This window comes from Pelobates fuscus, chromosome 9, assembly GCF_036172605.1.
Source record: "Pelobates fuscus isolate aPelFus1 chromosome 9, aPelFus1.pri, whole genome shotgun sequence".
Classification (NCBI taxonomy): domain Eukaryota; kingdom Metazoa; phylum Chordata; class Amphibia; order Anura; family Pelobatidae; genus Pelobates; species Pelobates fuscus.
In genome coordinates this window covers 76,299,334-76,315,457 of record NC_086325.1, presented here as the reverse complement: position 1 = coordinate 76,315,457, position 16,124 = coordinate 76,299,334, and the positions used below count along the sequence as shown (strand labels likewise).

Sequence of the window (16,124 nt, the reverse complement as noted above, 5' to 3'; positions counted from 1 at the left end):
ATACTATGACGCAATTATCCCCCCCCAATATAGATAAAGACATTGTGTATCATTAAGGCTGCCTATTCCAGGTAAGCTGAAGCTTCTGTCATGTATTTGAATCTTCTTAATCCAAGGCAAATAACTGTTGACTTTACTTGGCCACCAGAATACAAAAGAAATCGATTTTAAGTCCATGGTAGTAAAATCGCAATATTACTCCCCAACATTGGACATTGCTATATGGAGAATATGAACTATACGATAACTTTATAGCATGGTCTGATTGATAGCACTAAATTCCTGCATCAGCCAATACAATGTCCTTGTAATTATCAAGTTCAGATCTGCTGTTGCTTAAAGGTGTAGTTCTCTGGTATCACATATCATCCTATGGCTGAGCATACAACCATGGAAGTTCTTAATGTTGAACCAGATAAGCCTCTCTGGTTGAGCCCAGAAGTGCTGCTGGCCAAGGATTTTAGAGGATACCTTGTGGTGAAGCAGGACTATATAGCACAGAAAGTACAAATGAGGACAATCAGGAACTTTACCCGCATATTTTCCTTTACAAAATATAGCAGCATTGGTTAATTAGCAGACATCATTTAGTGATAAATTTGTATCACGAGTAGTAACTGTAATCCTTTGTATGCCTCCAGCCTTTGAAAGTATTATCCAAGTCTCACAGGCTGGGCTGATGATTTTAATACAATACTAACAGGTATGACATTTTTTGGCTAATCCATGTTTGTCATTGGCCCAAGTATCAGTAGGAACATTGGAGAGAATATCCTCCGGAGAGGTTTACTCCTTGGGTGTCTGCTGGTCACTCACATGCAGCATCTGATCAGCAGGCAAATTCATTTTGATATCATTACCTGAAAGGGTATCTCAGATACGGTTTTAGATCATATATTTATTATCAGACAATACAAATTCATGTTTGTAACTCTGTCCCTGGATTGTAATATTCAGAGGCTTCGCAAAGGGAGCTTGAGTTGTCTCGCTGGCTCCAGTCATAGCAATATTTAGTTACTATAGCATACTATACAGGGAGTGCAGAATTATTAGGCAAATGAGTATTTTGACCACATCATCCTCTTTATGCATGTTGTCTTACTCCAAGCTGTATAGGCTCGAAAGCCTACTACCAATTAAGCATATTAGGTGATGTGCATCTCTGTAATGAGAAGGGGTGTGGTCTAATGGCATCAACACCCTATATCAGGTGTGCATAATTATTAGGCAACTTCCTTTCCTTTGGCAAAATGGGTCAAAAGAAGGACTTGACAGGCTCAGAAAAGTCAAAAATAGTGAGATATCTTGCAGAGGGATGCAGCACTCTTAAAATTGCAAAGCTTCTGAAGCGTGATCATCGAACAATCAAGCATTTCATTCAAAATAGTCAACAGGGTCGCAAGAAGCGTGTGGAAAAACCAAGGCGCAAAATAACTGCCCATGAACTGAGAAAAGTCAAGCGTGCAGCTGCCAAGATGCCACTTGCCACCAGTTTGGCCATATTTCAGAGCTGCAACATCACTGGAGTGCCCAAAAGCACAAGGTGTGCAATACTCAGAGACATGGCCAAGGTAAGAAAGGCTGAAAGACTACCACCACTGAACAAGACACACAAGCTGAAACATCAAGACTGGGCCAAGAAATGACTCAAGACTGATTTTTCTAAGGTTTTATGGACTGATGAAATGAGAGTGAGTCTTGATGGGCCAGATGGATGGGCCCGTGGCTGGATTGGTAAAGGGCAGAGAGCTCCAGTCCGACTCAGACGCCAGCAAGGTGGAGGTGGAGTACTGGTTTGGGCTGGTATCATCAAAGATGAGCTTGTGGGGCCTTTTCGGGTTGAGGATGGAGTCAAGCTCAACTCCCAGTCCTACTGCCAGTTTCTGGAAGACACCTTCTTCAAGCAGTGGTACAGGAAGAAGTCTGCATCCTTCAAGAAAAACATGATTTTCATGCAGGACAATGCTCCATCACACGCGTCCAAGTACTCCACAGCGTGGCTGGCAAGAAAGGGTATAAAATAAGAAAATCTAATGACATGGCCTCCTTGTTCACCTGATCTGAACCCCATTGAGAACCTGTGGTCCATCATCAAATGTGAGATTTACAAGGAGGGAAAACAGTACACCTCTCTGAACAGTGTCTGGGAGGCTGTGGTTGCTTCTGCACGCAATGTTGATGTTGAACAGATCAAAACACTGACAGAATCCATGGATGGCAGGCTTTTGAGTGTCCTTGCAAAGAAAGGTGGCTATATTGGTCACTGATTTGTTTTTGTTTTGTTTTTGAATGTCAGAAATGTATATTTGTGAATGTTGAGATGTTATATTGGTTTCACTGGTAAAAATAAATAATTGAAATGGTTATATATTTGTTTTTTGTTAAGTTGCCTAATAATTATGCACAGTAATAGTCACCTGCACACACAGATATCCCCCTAAAATAGCTAAAACTAAAAACAAACTAAAAACTACTTCCAAAAATATTCAGCTTTGATATTAATGAGTTTTTTGGGTTCATTGAGAACATGGTTGTTGTTCAATAATAAAATTAATCCTCAAAAATACAACTTGCCTAATAATTCTGCACTCCCTGTATTTCTTTCACATTATTTGGTACTATAGCTGTACTACATTTTTACTTTTTTTGGTACTATAGTTTTATTTTATTCTATACTATAGTTATACTATATTTTTTAATTTATTCAGTACTATAGTTATATTCAATTTTGACTTTTATTTGGTACTATAGCTATACTATATTTTTACTTTATTCGGTACTATAGCATACTATATTTTTTACTCAATTTGGTATTATAGTTTTATTTTATTCTGTGCTATAGTTATACTAGATTTTTTACCTTATTTTGTACTACAGCTATATTATAGTTTTATTTTATTCTGTACTATAGCTATACTACATTTTTACTTTATTCGGTACTATAGCTATACTACTTTCTTACTTTATTTGATACTATAGTTTTATTTTATTCTGTACTTTAGTTATACTATATTTTTACTCTACTCGGTACTATAGCTATGTTATATTTTTACTTTATTAAGTACTTTATCTATACTGTATTTTTACTTTATTCTGTACTATAGCTATGCTATAGCAGAAACCGAAAGTTTGGCATGGACATCCTCACCTTATTTGTATTTCAATGTCCCTAAAAGATGTTCACATAATAAAATAAATTATCTAGGTTGTGCTTGAGTAATTTCCTTGAACTGTAATTTCAGCACTAACTGAGAATTCTACTAGCAAACACGGAACATCCCTTCTAACGCGAACTAGACTGAAGTCTAAGAACGCCTAAACCTAGGAACTACAGTGTTCGATCCAATATTCCCAGTCGGAGTATATTTTCCGTTGCACCGTACGTACGTACGCACGCACGCTGCGCGCTGATTGGTTCTAAAGAGTGTCACACAGTATAGCCGCTCGGTTGCTGGGAGATGGCGGGTCGGCAGCATGTCGTAGCCTGGCTCAGCAAGGCGGAATGGGAGCAGGTCCTGGAATACCTGTACAGCCGGGACTGCAAGCTCCAGCGGGATGCGCTGCACCGGATATCTGCGTGGAAAAGCAGGTGGGGAGAGTAATGTGAGCCCCTCTCAGGGTGCTTTACCTGCTGGGATGGGTTGGCTGAGTAATGGGGGCATACAGCCCCCGTGTTCCTCATAGAGGGAGGGGGTGCGCAGTGTATACATATCGGTTGTCATTTATTTCTGTCATTTTTGGGTTCTTTGGTAATGACTGAAAGTATTTGTGCAAAATAAAATGTCAGTAGTGTAGCTTTTAAAATTAAAATATGGAAAATGGTTGAAGAATTAGATCCTTAATCTCTCTCCCTACTTGCTAGCAACTTTTACAGGAATCAGGAAATGCTGTGATTCTCTCAGAGAAGCAGTGGGAAACATGGCTGTAATAAATATAAGTTAAAGGTATGGGAAAAACAGTACAATTTGGTGCTACTATCACCTAGTGTGAATCACTCAACCACACAAAATAAAGTGCACAAGAAAGTAAAATTGGTGAGAGCACTCAATACATGCAATTTTATCTTTTTACCAATACTGTCCTTGGTATGTATCTAGAACAATAAAACATAAAAGAAGAGAGACATAGGGTAATATTGTCTTGAATAAATAAATAACCTTGGTTAAAAGGTAACACTCACATGGTTCTGAGTCACTTATAAAAGCTGACTCAGACTATGAATTTGTATAGGAGATGAAAAATCTTTAAGCTGGACGTCTTGTATTGCTGTAGATCAGTGGTAGTCAACCTTTTTCTACCTACCGCCCACTAATGCATCTTTTTGGTTGAGAAAATTTCCTTACTGCCCACCAGTTTTCGCGCAAATGCAGAATATTTTTTAGAAAGGAGGGTGTTTTAAAAAAATAAATAAATGTACGTACATTTATCTTTTTATTTCTACTTAATGCAGGTTTATAAGGTTTTTAACTTTATAAAGTTTAATGAGAAAACAATAAAGTAAATTGAAATTACCTTTACTAGTGATTAATGAGATCCTTGAGGTTGATGCTGCGAGACTAAATATTTGATATCTGGTTCGATTTTCGTAAGGAACAAACGAAGGTCTCTTTCAGTGATATTCAGACGACTTCTCTGTTTGCGCATAATATGATTTCTCATTTGTGCGTCAGCTCATCTCCTCTCCCTCCTCAATTCCCCTCCCCACCTTTTTTTCCCGTTTTTAACCTTCCTTGTAGCAATGCCCAGTAGGAAGGCTGAGCTAGGTAGCCCACTTACTATAGTCCACTATAACAGACAGGGGCACAAGACATACATACAAAGACATACATACAAAGACACACACGCACAAGACATACATACAAAGACACACACACATTATATTTAAGTCACCCTCCTGTTTCCTACCTTTTAGATGCAGGAGGGTGACTTTCCCTGGGGTCCAGTGGTGGCTCAGGTGGATGGGAGTCAGAGTTCCCACTCTGACTCCCTGGTCTTCCTCCCGCGCGGCTCTCAGTGTTAGCTGGGAGGAGTGACGTGCAGTCACTTCCTCCCAGCTCTGTGATGTCATCACAGGGGGCCCGGTTGCGCTGTTGAAGCGCACAGCGCTGACCGGGCCCACTCACAATCCACATCCATCGGGTGGCCCTGACAGCATGGGCCACCCGATGGACCCCTCCATATGCAGCTGCGCGGGCCGGAGCCGCAAATGGTCACAGCAGTACCCAGTCGCAGGGGTACCGCCGGCTCGCACCCGCCCGCCCGGTCGTCAAAACCTGGAAATCCCTACCGCCCACCTGGAATCCTAAAACGCCCACTAGTGGGCGGTAGGGACCAGGTTGACGACCCATGCTGTAGATAATATAGATGAGTTGTCCCCGGATGTGTTGTATCAATTATTCCAGGATGCAAAATAAAATTATTTGATATAAACTCAAAAATATAAAATGCAAATACAAGATAAGAAATACCACAACAAACCCTAACATGGCGGCGGATCAAGCACCGCTCCTCCACGACACGCAAAGCGGCACCACGGAAGCCACTTAAAGGGCGCCAAACCCGCTCACAACCGCAGCCCGGGATAAAGAAGGGGACCCCACAAGCGAACACAGAAGCGACCTACCTGCCTGCAATTGCGGGCATTGCCCTGCTGAGTGACTACTCGAAATGGGACTGAATGATACCCCCGGCTTGCATAGCCTAAAAAAGCGAATCCAGGACTGAGCTGTGAGCAAGGCCCTTTGCCGCACGCAGTAACGACCTGCCTACCTGGTGGTGCTGGTGCTTATAAATTTATATACCGGTACATTGCTGTTCATTATGGCAAAAACTGTGCGATCTAATCATATGCCATGCCATGCTATTATATTCTTGGAAATGTATGCTTAAATGTATGCTTATGTCTAAAGCACTATATAAAAGATGCACTGTATCGTCGCTAGGCAGCACTAATCATATGCCGTACTTTGATATCTCTCATGCCTTAGCATGGCTTACCCTCCTTACGTTTACCCCCATGCTAGCAATTTTTAATACTTGCAAAGTGCAGGGCTGTTAGGTTTGACCAATTTAGTGCAGTACAAATTATTATTATTTAGAGAACGCAAAGCCATACAGCTTCCGCCTTAAACATAACCCCAAATGCTATATGCACGTCTAGCCTGATCTTCACTATTACACACTACTAGGGAATCATAGACTGCTGCTTGATATATACTAGCCTCTCTGACCGCTATGCTGCAGCATACTTCTCCTATTACTTAAACATACCAATAGTGCAAATACTTAAAGCATGTATCCAGTAAAAAGCGAACAGACTATAGTACCTGCTGGTAGCCTTCTCTATGTTCCTATATACTCGTCTGCATAACTATGTGTACGTATATTCTGTATGCGATCCTCATATCACTAGCATGTTACCTCTATTATTATAATCAGTGTAAATCTACGTAACCAAGCTTGTCTAAAATATAAAACTGTGCCTGTTACTTCTCTGCCCCGCATGTTAAGCGAGGAATGACCTGAGGAATGCTTTCGGGGCCCCTCAGTATTACATGTACCACTCTTATGCACTGAAAAAATAAAGAATTAAAAAAAAAAAAAAAAAGAAATACCACAACGCGTTTCAGCAGGAAAGCCTTTCTCAAGTGGTGCTGTGTGTTCATCTCCAATGTCTCCTAATATGCTTTGAAAAGATTGGCGACCTTTTTCGCGGTGTTCGTATTCGTTTACTTCCGCTTTCATCATCTAAAAGCGTCCGACATGTCCCGCATGTCATGACGTCATTCCGGCGCTGTATACCGGAAATGTTGTCTGCGCCATTTTTAAAAAGGCTTTACAATGTCTTATTTGCCAGTCCTTAACAGTTACATTTATTTCAACACAAAGGAATAAAAACATTTAGTATAAAACCTTCTAAAAAGTGAAGAGGGGAAAGAAAAAGTATATCATTAGATTAGAGGGAAATAGCTATACAATTTATATAGACATTTCAATTGATATAAATCCTTTTACTATGTTTATAAAATAACTTAAACTATTTCATAAAATAATAATTATATGAATACAAACTCCAACTTTAAAATTGCTCCATTATACAATTAATAAATATTTATATATATATATATATATATATATATATATATATATATATATATATATATATATATGAGTTCACTTCAAAGTCTACATTTAGACCATATGCAGACAAAGTTTCCATGTTAAAAATCCATTTCATTTCAGTTTTGTTAAGGAGGATCTCTATGTCTCTTCCCCTCCAATGTTCTTTAACAGCCTCTATCCCCATAAATTCAATACCATCTGTATTGCCTCCATGAGCTTCTAAAAAATGTTTAGACACACTGTGTAGGGTATATTTTCTATTTATATTATAAATATGTTCCCTAATACTAATCTTAAGTAGTCTGGATGTTCTCCCAATATATTGATACCCACAGGGGCACATGATCATATAGATTACATTTCTAGAATTAAAGGTCAGGAACGATTTTATATTGAATCCTTTTTTGTTATGAAATGAATACAATTTACTAACATTTTTATTTTTATACAGGTCCCACAATAATAAAAGCCATTTTCTCTTTTAAACATAGTTAAAAATTGTGAGTTTTTTTTTTCTTTATCTAAAAAACTGGAAGTTAAAACCTGTTTAAGACTTTTTGCTCCTCTAAAAATAACCTTATGTTTTGCTCCCAAATACTGTTGTATATCCTGATCCTGTTCTAAAATATGCCAATTTCTCTTAATTATTTTTGGTAATTGGTTACTATTTGTACTGTAGTTAAACATAATGGGTTAATGGTGTTGTCGTCTTTTTGTTCTTTTTTTCTTATATTTTAAAATATTCTCCCTTTCTTCTTGTCCAATTTGTTCTTTAATATTATTTAATAAATCATGATTATACCCTTTATCTACTAATTGGTTTATTAAAATTTGTGTCTGTTCTTCATATTGCTGTTTTTCTGTGCAATTCCGTTTTATTCTTAGGAATTGTCCTTTGGGTATGTTCGTCAGCCATGGTCTAAAATGGCAACTTTTTAAATTTATAAAACTATTTACATCTACCAATTTAAAAAATGTGTTACTTTTAATCTGATTGTCCTCTATATAAATACATACATCCAGAAAATGTACTTTTTGGGTACTGATCTTGTGAGTTAAATTAATGTTCCAGCAATTTTTATTAAGATCTGTTAAAAAACTTAAAAGAGACTCTTGAGTTCCTCTCAACACTATAAAAATATCGTTGATGTATCGTTTGTAGAGGACCAGACTTGCCCCCAGTTGTGGCTTGGAGAAAATCTCAAGTTCCTCCCAATATGCCATGAACAGATTAGCATAAATTGGGGCAAGTCTGGTCCCCATAGCTGTTCCCTTGGTCTGTAAATAAAAATTGTTTTCAAACCAAAAAAAATGATTGGAAAGAATTATTTGAATGCCTTCTATAATAAAATTGATTTGTTGGGGATCTAGTTCATTATCTTTAGTGATATGGCAAATAGAAAGATATCTCAATGTAATCTTTGAGCAACTAAAAGATCAGGAAACTTACCTGTTATTACAAAAAAATCCTTTAGATGATATAAAAAAGAAATTAAACAAGAGCAAGGATTAGAATTGGAGATATTAAACAAAAAACAAAAAAGAATATGATTTTCTTAACGTTAAATTCCCAAATGTTTTACCAAAAGTCCATAAACATATTAAAAAAAAACCCAGATAGACCAATAGTTTCAGGAATTGGTTCCCTTTTATCTCCTTTATCTCAATTTTTAGATCAATTTTTACAAGATCCAGGCTGCTAGGCACTTTTTGGATAAAGATACTGAACTCGATCCCCAACAAATCAATTTTATTATAGAAGGCATTCAAATAATTCTTTCCAATCATTTTTTTTTGGATTGAAAACTATTTTTATTTACAGACCAAGGGAACAGCTATGGGGACCAGACTTGCCCCAAGTTATGCTAATCTGTTCATGGCATATTGGGAGGAACTTGAGATTTTCTCCATGCCAGAACTGGGGGCAAGTCTGGTCCTCTACAAACGATACATCGATGATATTTTTATAGTGTGGAGAGGAACTCAAGAGTCTCTTTTAAGTTTTTTAATAGATCTTAATAAAAATAGCTGGAACATTAATTTAACTCACGAGATCAGTACCCAAAAAGTAAATTTTCTGGATTTATGTATTTATATAGAGGACAATCAGATTAAAAGTAACACATTTTTTAAATTGGTAGATGTAAATAGTTTTATAAATTTAAAAAGTTGCCATTTTAGACCATGGCTGACGAACATACCCAAAGGACAATTCCTAAGAATAAAACGGAATTGCACAGAAAAACAGCAATATGAAGAACAGGCCCAAGGTTGTAGTCGCTGCTTGTCTCGGCGGTGGGAGAGCTGCCGCCTCTCCCGCGCCCGCCTCGCTTGTAGGCCGCAGGGACATGTCGGGTGTGCATCACTGGAAACGACTCATTGAAGGTATCGTTTTGTTCCTTTCGATGTTGTCAGATGCTTGGTGGCCTCCTAGCTTCTTTTTATTGCCGTTTTATGGGCAAAATGTCGCTTTATTTCTCTCGTTTGGCAGGAGCTGTGGAGGCTAACGTCCTCTCTGCTCTGCGGCTAGGCCACGCCCCGGCAGAAGTCTTTTTATGTAGAATGTGGTCCTTGGTATTGGTGATCAGGGTGGTGCAGTAGACATTGTTTACCTAGATTTCAGTAAGGCTTTTGACACTGTTGCACATAGAAGGCTTATCAATAAACTGCAATCTTTGAGTTTGGATTCCAATATTGTTGAATGGGTAAGGCAGTGGCTGAGTGACAGGCAACAGAGGGTTGTAGTCAATGGAGTATATTCGAAGCTTGGGCTTGTCACCAGTGGGGTACCTCAGAGATCTGTACTTGGACCCATTCTCTTTATTATTTTTATTAGTGATATTGTAAAAGGTCTTGATGGTAATGTATGTCTTTTTGCTGATGATACTAAGATATGTAACAGGGTTGATGTTCCAGGAGGGATAAGCCAAATGGCAAATTATTTAGATAAACTAGAAAAATGGTCAGAGTTGTGGCAACTGACATTTAATGTGGATAAGTGCAAGATAATACATCTTGGACGTAAAACCCCAAGGGCAGAGTACAGAATATTTGATAGACTCCTCCTAACCTCAACATCTTGGGTGATTATTTCTGATGACTTAAAGGACCACTCTAGGCACCCAGACCACTTCAGCTTAATGAAGTGGTCAGGGTGCCAGGTCCAGCTAGGGTTAACCCATTATTTTATAAACATAGCAGTTTCAGAGAAATTGCTATGTTTATTAATGGGTTAAGCCTTCCCCCTAATCCTCTAGTGGCTGTCTCATTGACAGCCGCTAGAGGCGCTTGCGTGATTCTCACTGTGAAAATCACAGTGAGAGCACGCAAGCGTCCATAGGAAAGCATTGCAAATGCTTTCCTATGCGACCGGCTGAATGCGCGCGCAGCTCTTGCCGCGTGTGCGCATTCAGCCGACGGAGAGGAGGCCCAGCGCTGGAAAAAGGTAAGTTTTACCCCTTTTCCCCTTTCCAGAGCCGGGCGGGAGGGGGACCCTGAGGGTGGGGGCACCCTCAGGGCACTCTAGTACCAGGAAAACGAGTATGTTTTCCTGGCACTAGAGTGGTCCTTTAAAGATAGGCAGACAATGTAATAGAGCAGCAGGAACTGCTAGCAGAATGCTTGGTTGTATAGGGAGAGGTATTAGCAGTGCAAAAGAGGAAAGTGCTCATGCCATTGTACAGAACACTGGTGAGACCTCACTTGGAGTATTGTACGCAGTACTGGAGACCGCATCTTCAGAAGGATATTGATACCTTAGAGAGAGTTCAGAGAGTACTAAACTGGTTCATGGATTGCAGAATAAAACTTACTATGAAAGGTTAAAGGATCTTAACATGTATAGCATGGATGAAAGACGAGACTGGGGGGATATGATAGAAACATTTAAATACATAAAGGGAATCAACACAGTAAAGGAGGAGACTATATTTAAAAGAAGAAAAACTACCACAACAAGAGGACATAGTCTTAAATTAGAGGGACAAAGGTTTAAAAATATCAGGAAGTATTACTTTACTAAGAGGGTAGTGGATGCAAGGAATAGCCTTCCAGCTGAAGTGGTAGAGGTTAACACAGTAAAGCAGTTTAAGCATGCGTGGGATATGCATAAGACTATCCTAACTGTAAGATAATGATAATGAACGTATTAAAAAAAAAAAACCAAATAAATAAAAAAATTGGGCAGATTAGATGGGCCGAATGGTTCTTATCTGCCGTCACATTCTATGTTTCCTGTTCTTTTATAGAAATTACTTCAGAAATTTTAAAATAAATCTCTGGTCGTATGAAGGCCATCGACCTTCACATTATACACAAACTTCCCAGACTTCTCTTTGTACAACATAGCAAATTACCATTTGTCCTTTTTAACCCATTAGACATCCATATGAATATGAGTAGGAACATAGAATATGTGATCTACATCACTGTGCTCGTCCAGTCGAATGCTTCTCATTGAGAAGCCTTAAATCCAGCAGTGTTTGACGTTATTTTGTTGTGCGTGATGACACTGAATGTGAAGGCTTTAGATTTTGGACGACCTTCGTGAGGAGGTGCTGCTACTAGCTGTCAAACTGACGAGGCATGTTCTTTAGCAAATAGAAACATTTGTCTCAGTCAAGGTACAGCGCTTATGTACCAAAATCACTTAATTTAAGATGAAATGCCTTTAAGGTTGTAAATTAAAGGCACATAACCACTACATGGGCTGGTAGCATCAGCTGCGCTCTCTCAGCCACTGAGTGTGATCTTGGATAAAACAGAAGACGAGAGAAATATTCTGTCCAATGGTCTAGTGTTAAAATATATAACATTTAATACATAGGTTAAGAAGCTAGAGAAGAGTCTAGCTCTAATTAAATCACACAGAGTAAAATAAAACCAAAGTGGTGGGTGCATAATTAATTGTTGCCCTATGGAGTATTGTCACTTATTGTAATTTGTGTAGTGCATAGATTAACTAGCTGCTTGGTAGAGGTGGTATTGTCAATTCCAAAAAGGGGTTAATTTGTATGGGAGGACAAAAGGTTTACAGCCTAAATTCCTTTTTGAAGCTGAGACCCAAGGGAGCCTGGCGCTGGGAAAAAAGGTAGGGGATTAAACCCCTTCCTCACCCTAGAGCCTGGTGGGAGAGGGGCCCTGAGGGTGAGGGGGACCCAAGGACCCTATAGAGCTAGGAAAACGAGTGTTTTCCTGGCACTATAGTGGTCCTTTAAATAGGCACACAACCTATTAGTCTGTTGAATGATCTTACTCTGTCAACACAATGCTACCTACCATATGAAATCTTATGAATATGGTATTTATCTTTGTTGTTGCTTTAACTTTTCTTGTTCATGTAGACCTACTGGGTTTTAACTTTTTTTTTTTATTTGTAATTTTTTTTTTTTTTTGTGTGTTGCAGGTATGGGAACAAAATGCCACTTGCTGTGGAATGCACTGCAGATCTTGTGCGCTGCAAGATTTTGGATGTAAGTGGTGGAATAGGGGCAGAGGAGCTTGTGCTACTCTATGGATTGGCTCTTGTCAGGTAAGTGCAAATCTCAACTATTTTTGCATGGATATCTTGATAATACTATCTTTACATCGAAATATGCCTGACCATGCCATCAAACCTGTTACTTGGCAGCAGGGCTGGCTTTAGGCCATTAGGCGCCCTGTGCAACAAGGCTTCACGGCGCCCCTCCTCCCTCCCCACCATGTTGCCTGTATACAGGCACAGGCGGCAGTCACGCAAACAGTTACAAGCAGACAGTCAGACTCGCTTAGTTACAAGCAGACAGTCAGACTCGCTTAGTTACAAGCAGACAGTCAGACTCGCTTAGTTACAAGCAGACAGTCAGACTCGCTTAGTTACAAGCAGACAGTCAGACTCGCTTAGTTACAAGCAGACAGTCAGACTCGCTTGGTTACAAGCAGACAGTCAGACTCGCTTGGTTACAAGCAGACAGTCAGACTCGCTTGGTTACAAGCAGACAGTCAGACTCGCTTGGTTACAAGCAGACAGTCAGACTCGCTTGGTTACAAGCAGACAGTCAGACTCGCTTGGTTACAAGCAGACAGTCAGACTCGCTTGGTTACAAGCAGACAGTCAGACTCGCTTGGTTACAAGCAGACAGTCAGACTCGCTTGGTTACAAGCAGACAGTCAGACTCGCTTGGTTACAAGCAGACAGTCAGACTCGCTTGGTTACAAGCAGACAGTCAGACTCGCTTGGTTACAAGCAGACAGTCAGACTCGCTTGGTTACAAGCAGACAGTCAGACTCGCTTGGTTACAAGCAGACAGTCAGACTCGCTTGGTTACAAGCAGACAGTCAGACTCGCTTGGTTACAAGCAGACAGTCAGACTCGCTTGGCTACAAGCAGACAGTCAGACTCGCTTGGCTACAAGCAGACAGTCAGACTCGCTTGGCTACAAGCAGACAGTCAGACTCGCTTGGCTACAAGCAGACAGTCAGACTCGCTTGGCTACAAGCAGACAGTCAGACTCGCTTGGCTACAAGCAGACAGTCAGACTCGCTTGGCTACAAGCAGACAGTCAGACTCGCTTGGCTACAAGCAGACAGTCAGACTCGCTTGGCTACAAGCAGACAGTCAGACTCGCTTGGCTACAAGCAGACAGTCAGACTCGCTTGGCTACAAGCAGACAGTCAGACTCGCTTGGCTACAAGCAGACAGTCAGACTCGCTTGGCTACGGTGGGGGAGTGGAAGGGGGGGGAGGGGAGTGAAGGGGAGGGGGTCAGGCAGTCGCACGCACAGGCTTACCTCTTTCCATTTTGGCTGGAAGGGGGAGTGGATGCGCTTGGTTGTTGTCCTTCCTTCATCCCTCTTCCTGTGCAGGGGCTTTGGGTATGTATTAGCTCTGCCTCGCGATAAACCCCGCCTCTGCCGTTCGTTAAGCCCCGCCCCTGCTGCCTTTTTTTTTTTTTTTTAATAGATCTGGGTGGAGAATAATTAATCTTCCAGGACTAAATGGGACAGGGACACTGCACCCAAACCACTTCTATGAGACAAAGTGGTCTGGGTTACTATAGTGTCCATTTAAACAGCAGTTTACCTTGCATGGAGCCTCATAAAACTGGTTCCAAGTTAAAATATACCACATTGCCAATTAAGAGTGACCATTATCTTCTTTTTATTTGTTGAATAGCAAAGTAATCAAAAACATTATATACTATTAAAATTATTAGTTTATTTTTTAATCTTGTATAAAGCAAATGGCAATATCAGGCAAACCTATATGTGGAATAACCTAGTCCAATATGCCTTTGGCTGGAATGCAGCATTTCTAATCAGAAGGAAGGATAAACTTGCTGTTCAAATCCATTTTAAATAGCCCTCACCTAGTTCGTACTCAGTGCACTTCCTTTATAATTTTCCAATTCGCAGTCAGTGAGGGTAAAGTAATGGCAAGTGCATCCATGATATAGTTCTGTTCAATCCATGCGGGAATTGCACATTTTGGCATTTGAAGTTCCTAGCATTCAGTCTTGTGGTAGGTATTGTCACGGCAAGGGTGCATAATTTATTATTGCACTATGGAATATTGTCCTTTAGTGTAATTTGTGTAGTGCATTAAGGACCTGCCTGGCAGATATGGTATTGACAATGTCAAAAGGGGTTAATTTGATTGTATGGAGATCAAAAGAGGTTGGATCTTTTGAAGCTGGGACCTCCAAACCGAGGTCAGATGATAGAAGAGGGTAGTTTGCATGACATAGGGAAGTGAAAAGGATTTTACCATACGGATGTGAATTAATCAAGCCTCTGCAAGGTGTGAGGTTCTACACTTGGGGAAAAAAGTCTGAATTCCTCTTCATCCATTTGGCATGTACCTTGTATTTGATAAGGCAATCTCTTTTGATATGTTATTGACCATTAGCCTTGTTGCAGTATCATATCCAAAGGAACGAAAAACATTAATATTTACCCCACAGAAAAATAATTAAGCCCCGTTTTTGTTATATTTGGAATGTGACAAGCGCCATCTTCTAAACAAGCCCAAGCATGAGTGGCATAGCTTGACCATAATGGAGGGAATTGTGATATCCGTCCTATTGGATCGTGGGTGGGGTGTGCGACCTGTCTATAGGATGGGAAAATAAAAACAGATTCATAGATGCAGTTATTATTTCTGTGGCAGGTACATAAGAAAAGATGGAGCCAAATGTTTCCATTTGGATTGAGGTTGGTCTGGAACAAATGAGGTGGTCACTTATTATTTACACTTACACTTCCTGTAGAGTCATCTAATGATTGCACCTTTTATTGTTCGAATAGGAATTTCTTATTTTCTGCTCTGTTAATAGCTTGATAGACCCTGATGAGTTTCCTGTATGAATTTCAAATTGCAGAGCAGGAGATAAAACTTTTAAAGTAAGTTAAATCTTATTAAAATCAAACCATTTTGTTTTCATGCAGGCTGGGTCAGTTACAGCAAGAGTAGGTGTGGCTAGGACTGCATAAACTGAAACAATAGTGACGTAACTTCTAAATGGCAGTGAATTTAGCAGTAAAACTTCAGAGGCATGATATATACACAATACTGCTTATTTAAGCTAAAGTTGCTTTGGTGACTGCAGTCTGCCTTTAATACAGATCTTCGGTTCATGCTGTTGGCAATATCTTTTATTGTTCCCCTCTTTATAAGACAAGACTGTTATGGTTAAATACACATTTTCTTGTTGGCAAAATTACTTTTTTATGCATCTTTCAATTTTTACAGGTTTGTAAATTTATTCACGGAGAAGAAGCAGAAAGCTGTAGCTATTCCTTTGAGACGCTTGGCCAACGAGGTGAGACTTTTTTTAAATTGCACATGTAGTTTTTTGTTTTTGTTTAAAACGTGTAAAAACATAATACAATTTGGCATGTAGTGTAGAAACTATATTTTAAAAGGACCACTAAATTCTCCCATGTAAATCCCTTTTTCCATAACCCATTTCAGCAACTCTTACTTTCCCACTGAGTAGATGTATGTAACAAAAATCTTTACAGCTA

General features: G+C 39.7%; 1 protein-coding gene across 1 annotated transcript in view; it reads left to right on the top strand.

Moving 5' to 3' along the window:
- Nucleotides 1-3,430: 3,430 nt before the first annotated feature.
- LAS1L (LAS1 like ribosome biogenesis factor) overlaps nucleotides 3,431-16,124 on the top strand; it is a 71,164-nt gene continuing 58,470 nt past the window's right edge. The window contains exons 1-3 of the mRNA XM_063432089.1: nucleotides 3,431-3,589; nucleotides 12,527-12,652; nucleotides 15,850-15,919. Coding sequence (XP_063288159.1) covers nucleotides 3,459-3,589; nucleotides 12,527-12,652; nucleotides 15,850-15,919 — 327 coding nt within the window. The 5' untranslated portion in view covers nucleotides 3,431-3,458. The remainder of the gene's footprint in view (nucleotides 3,590-12,526; nucleotides 12,653-15,849; nucleotides 15,920-16,124) is intronic.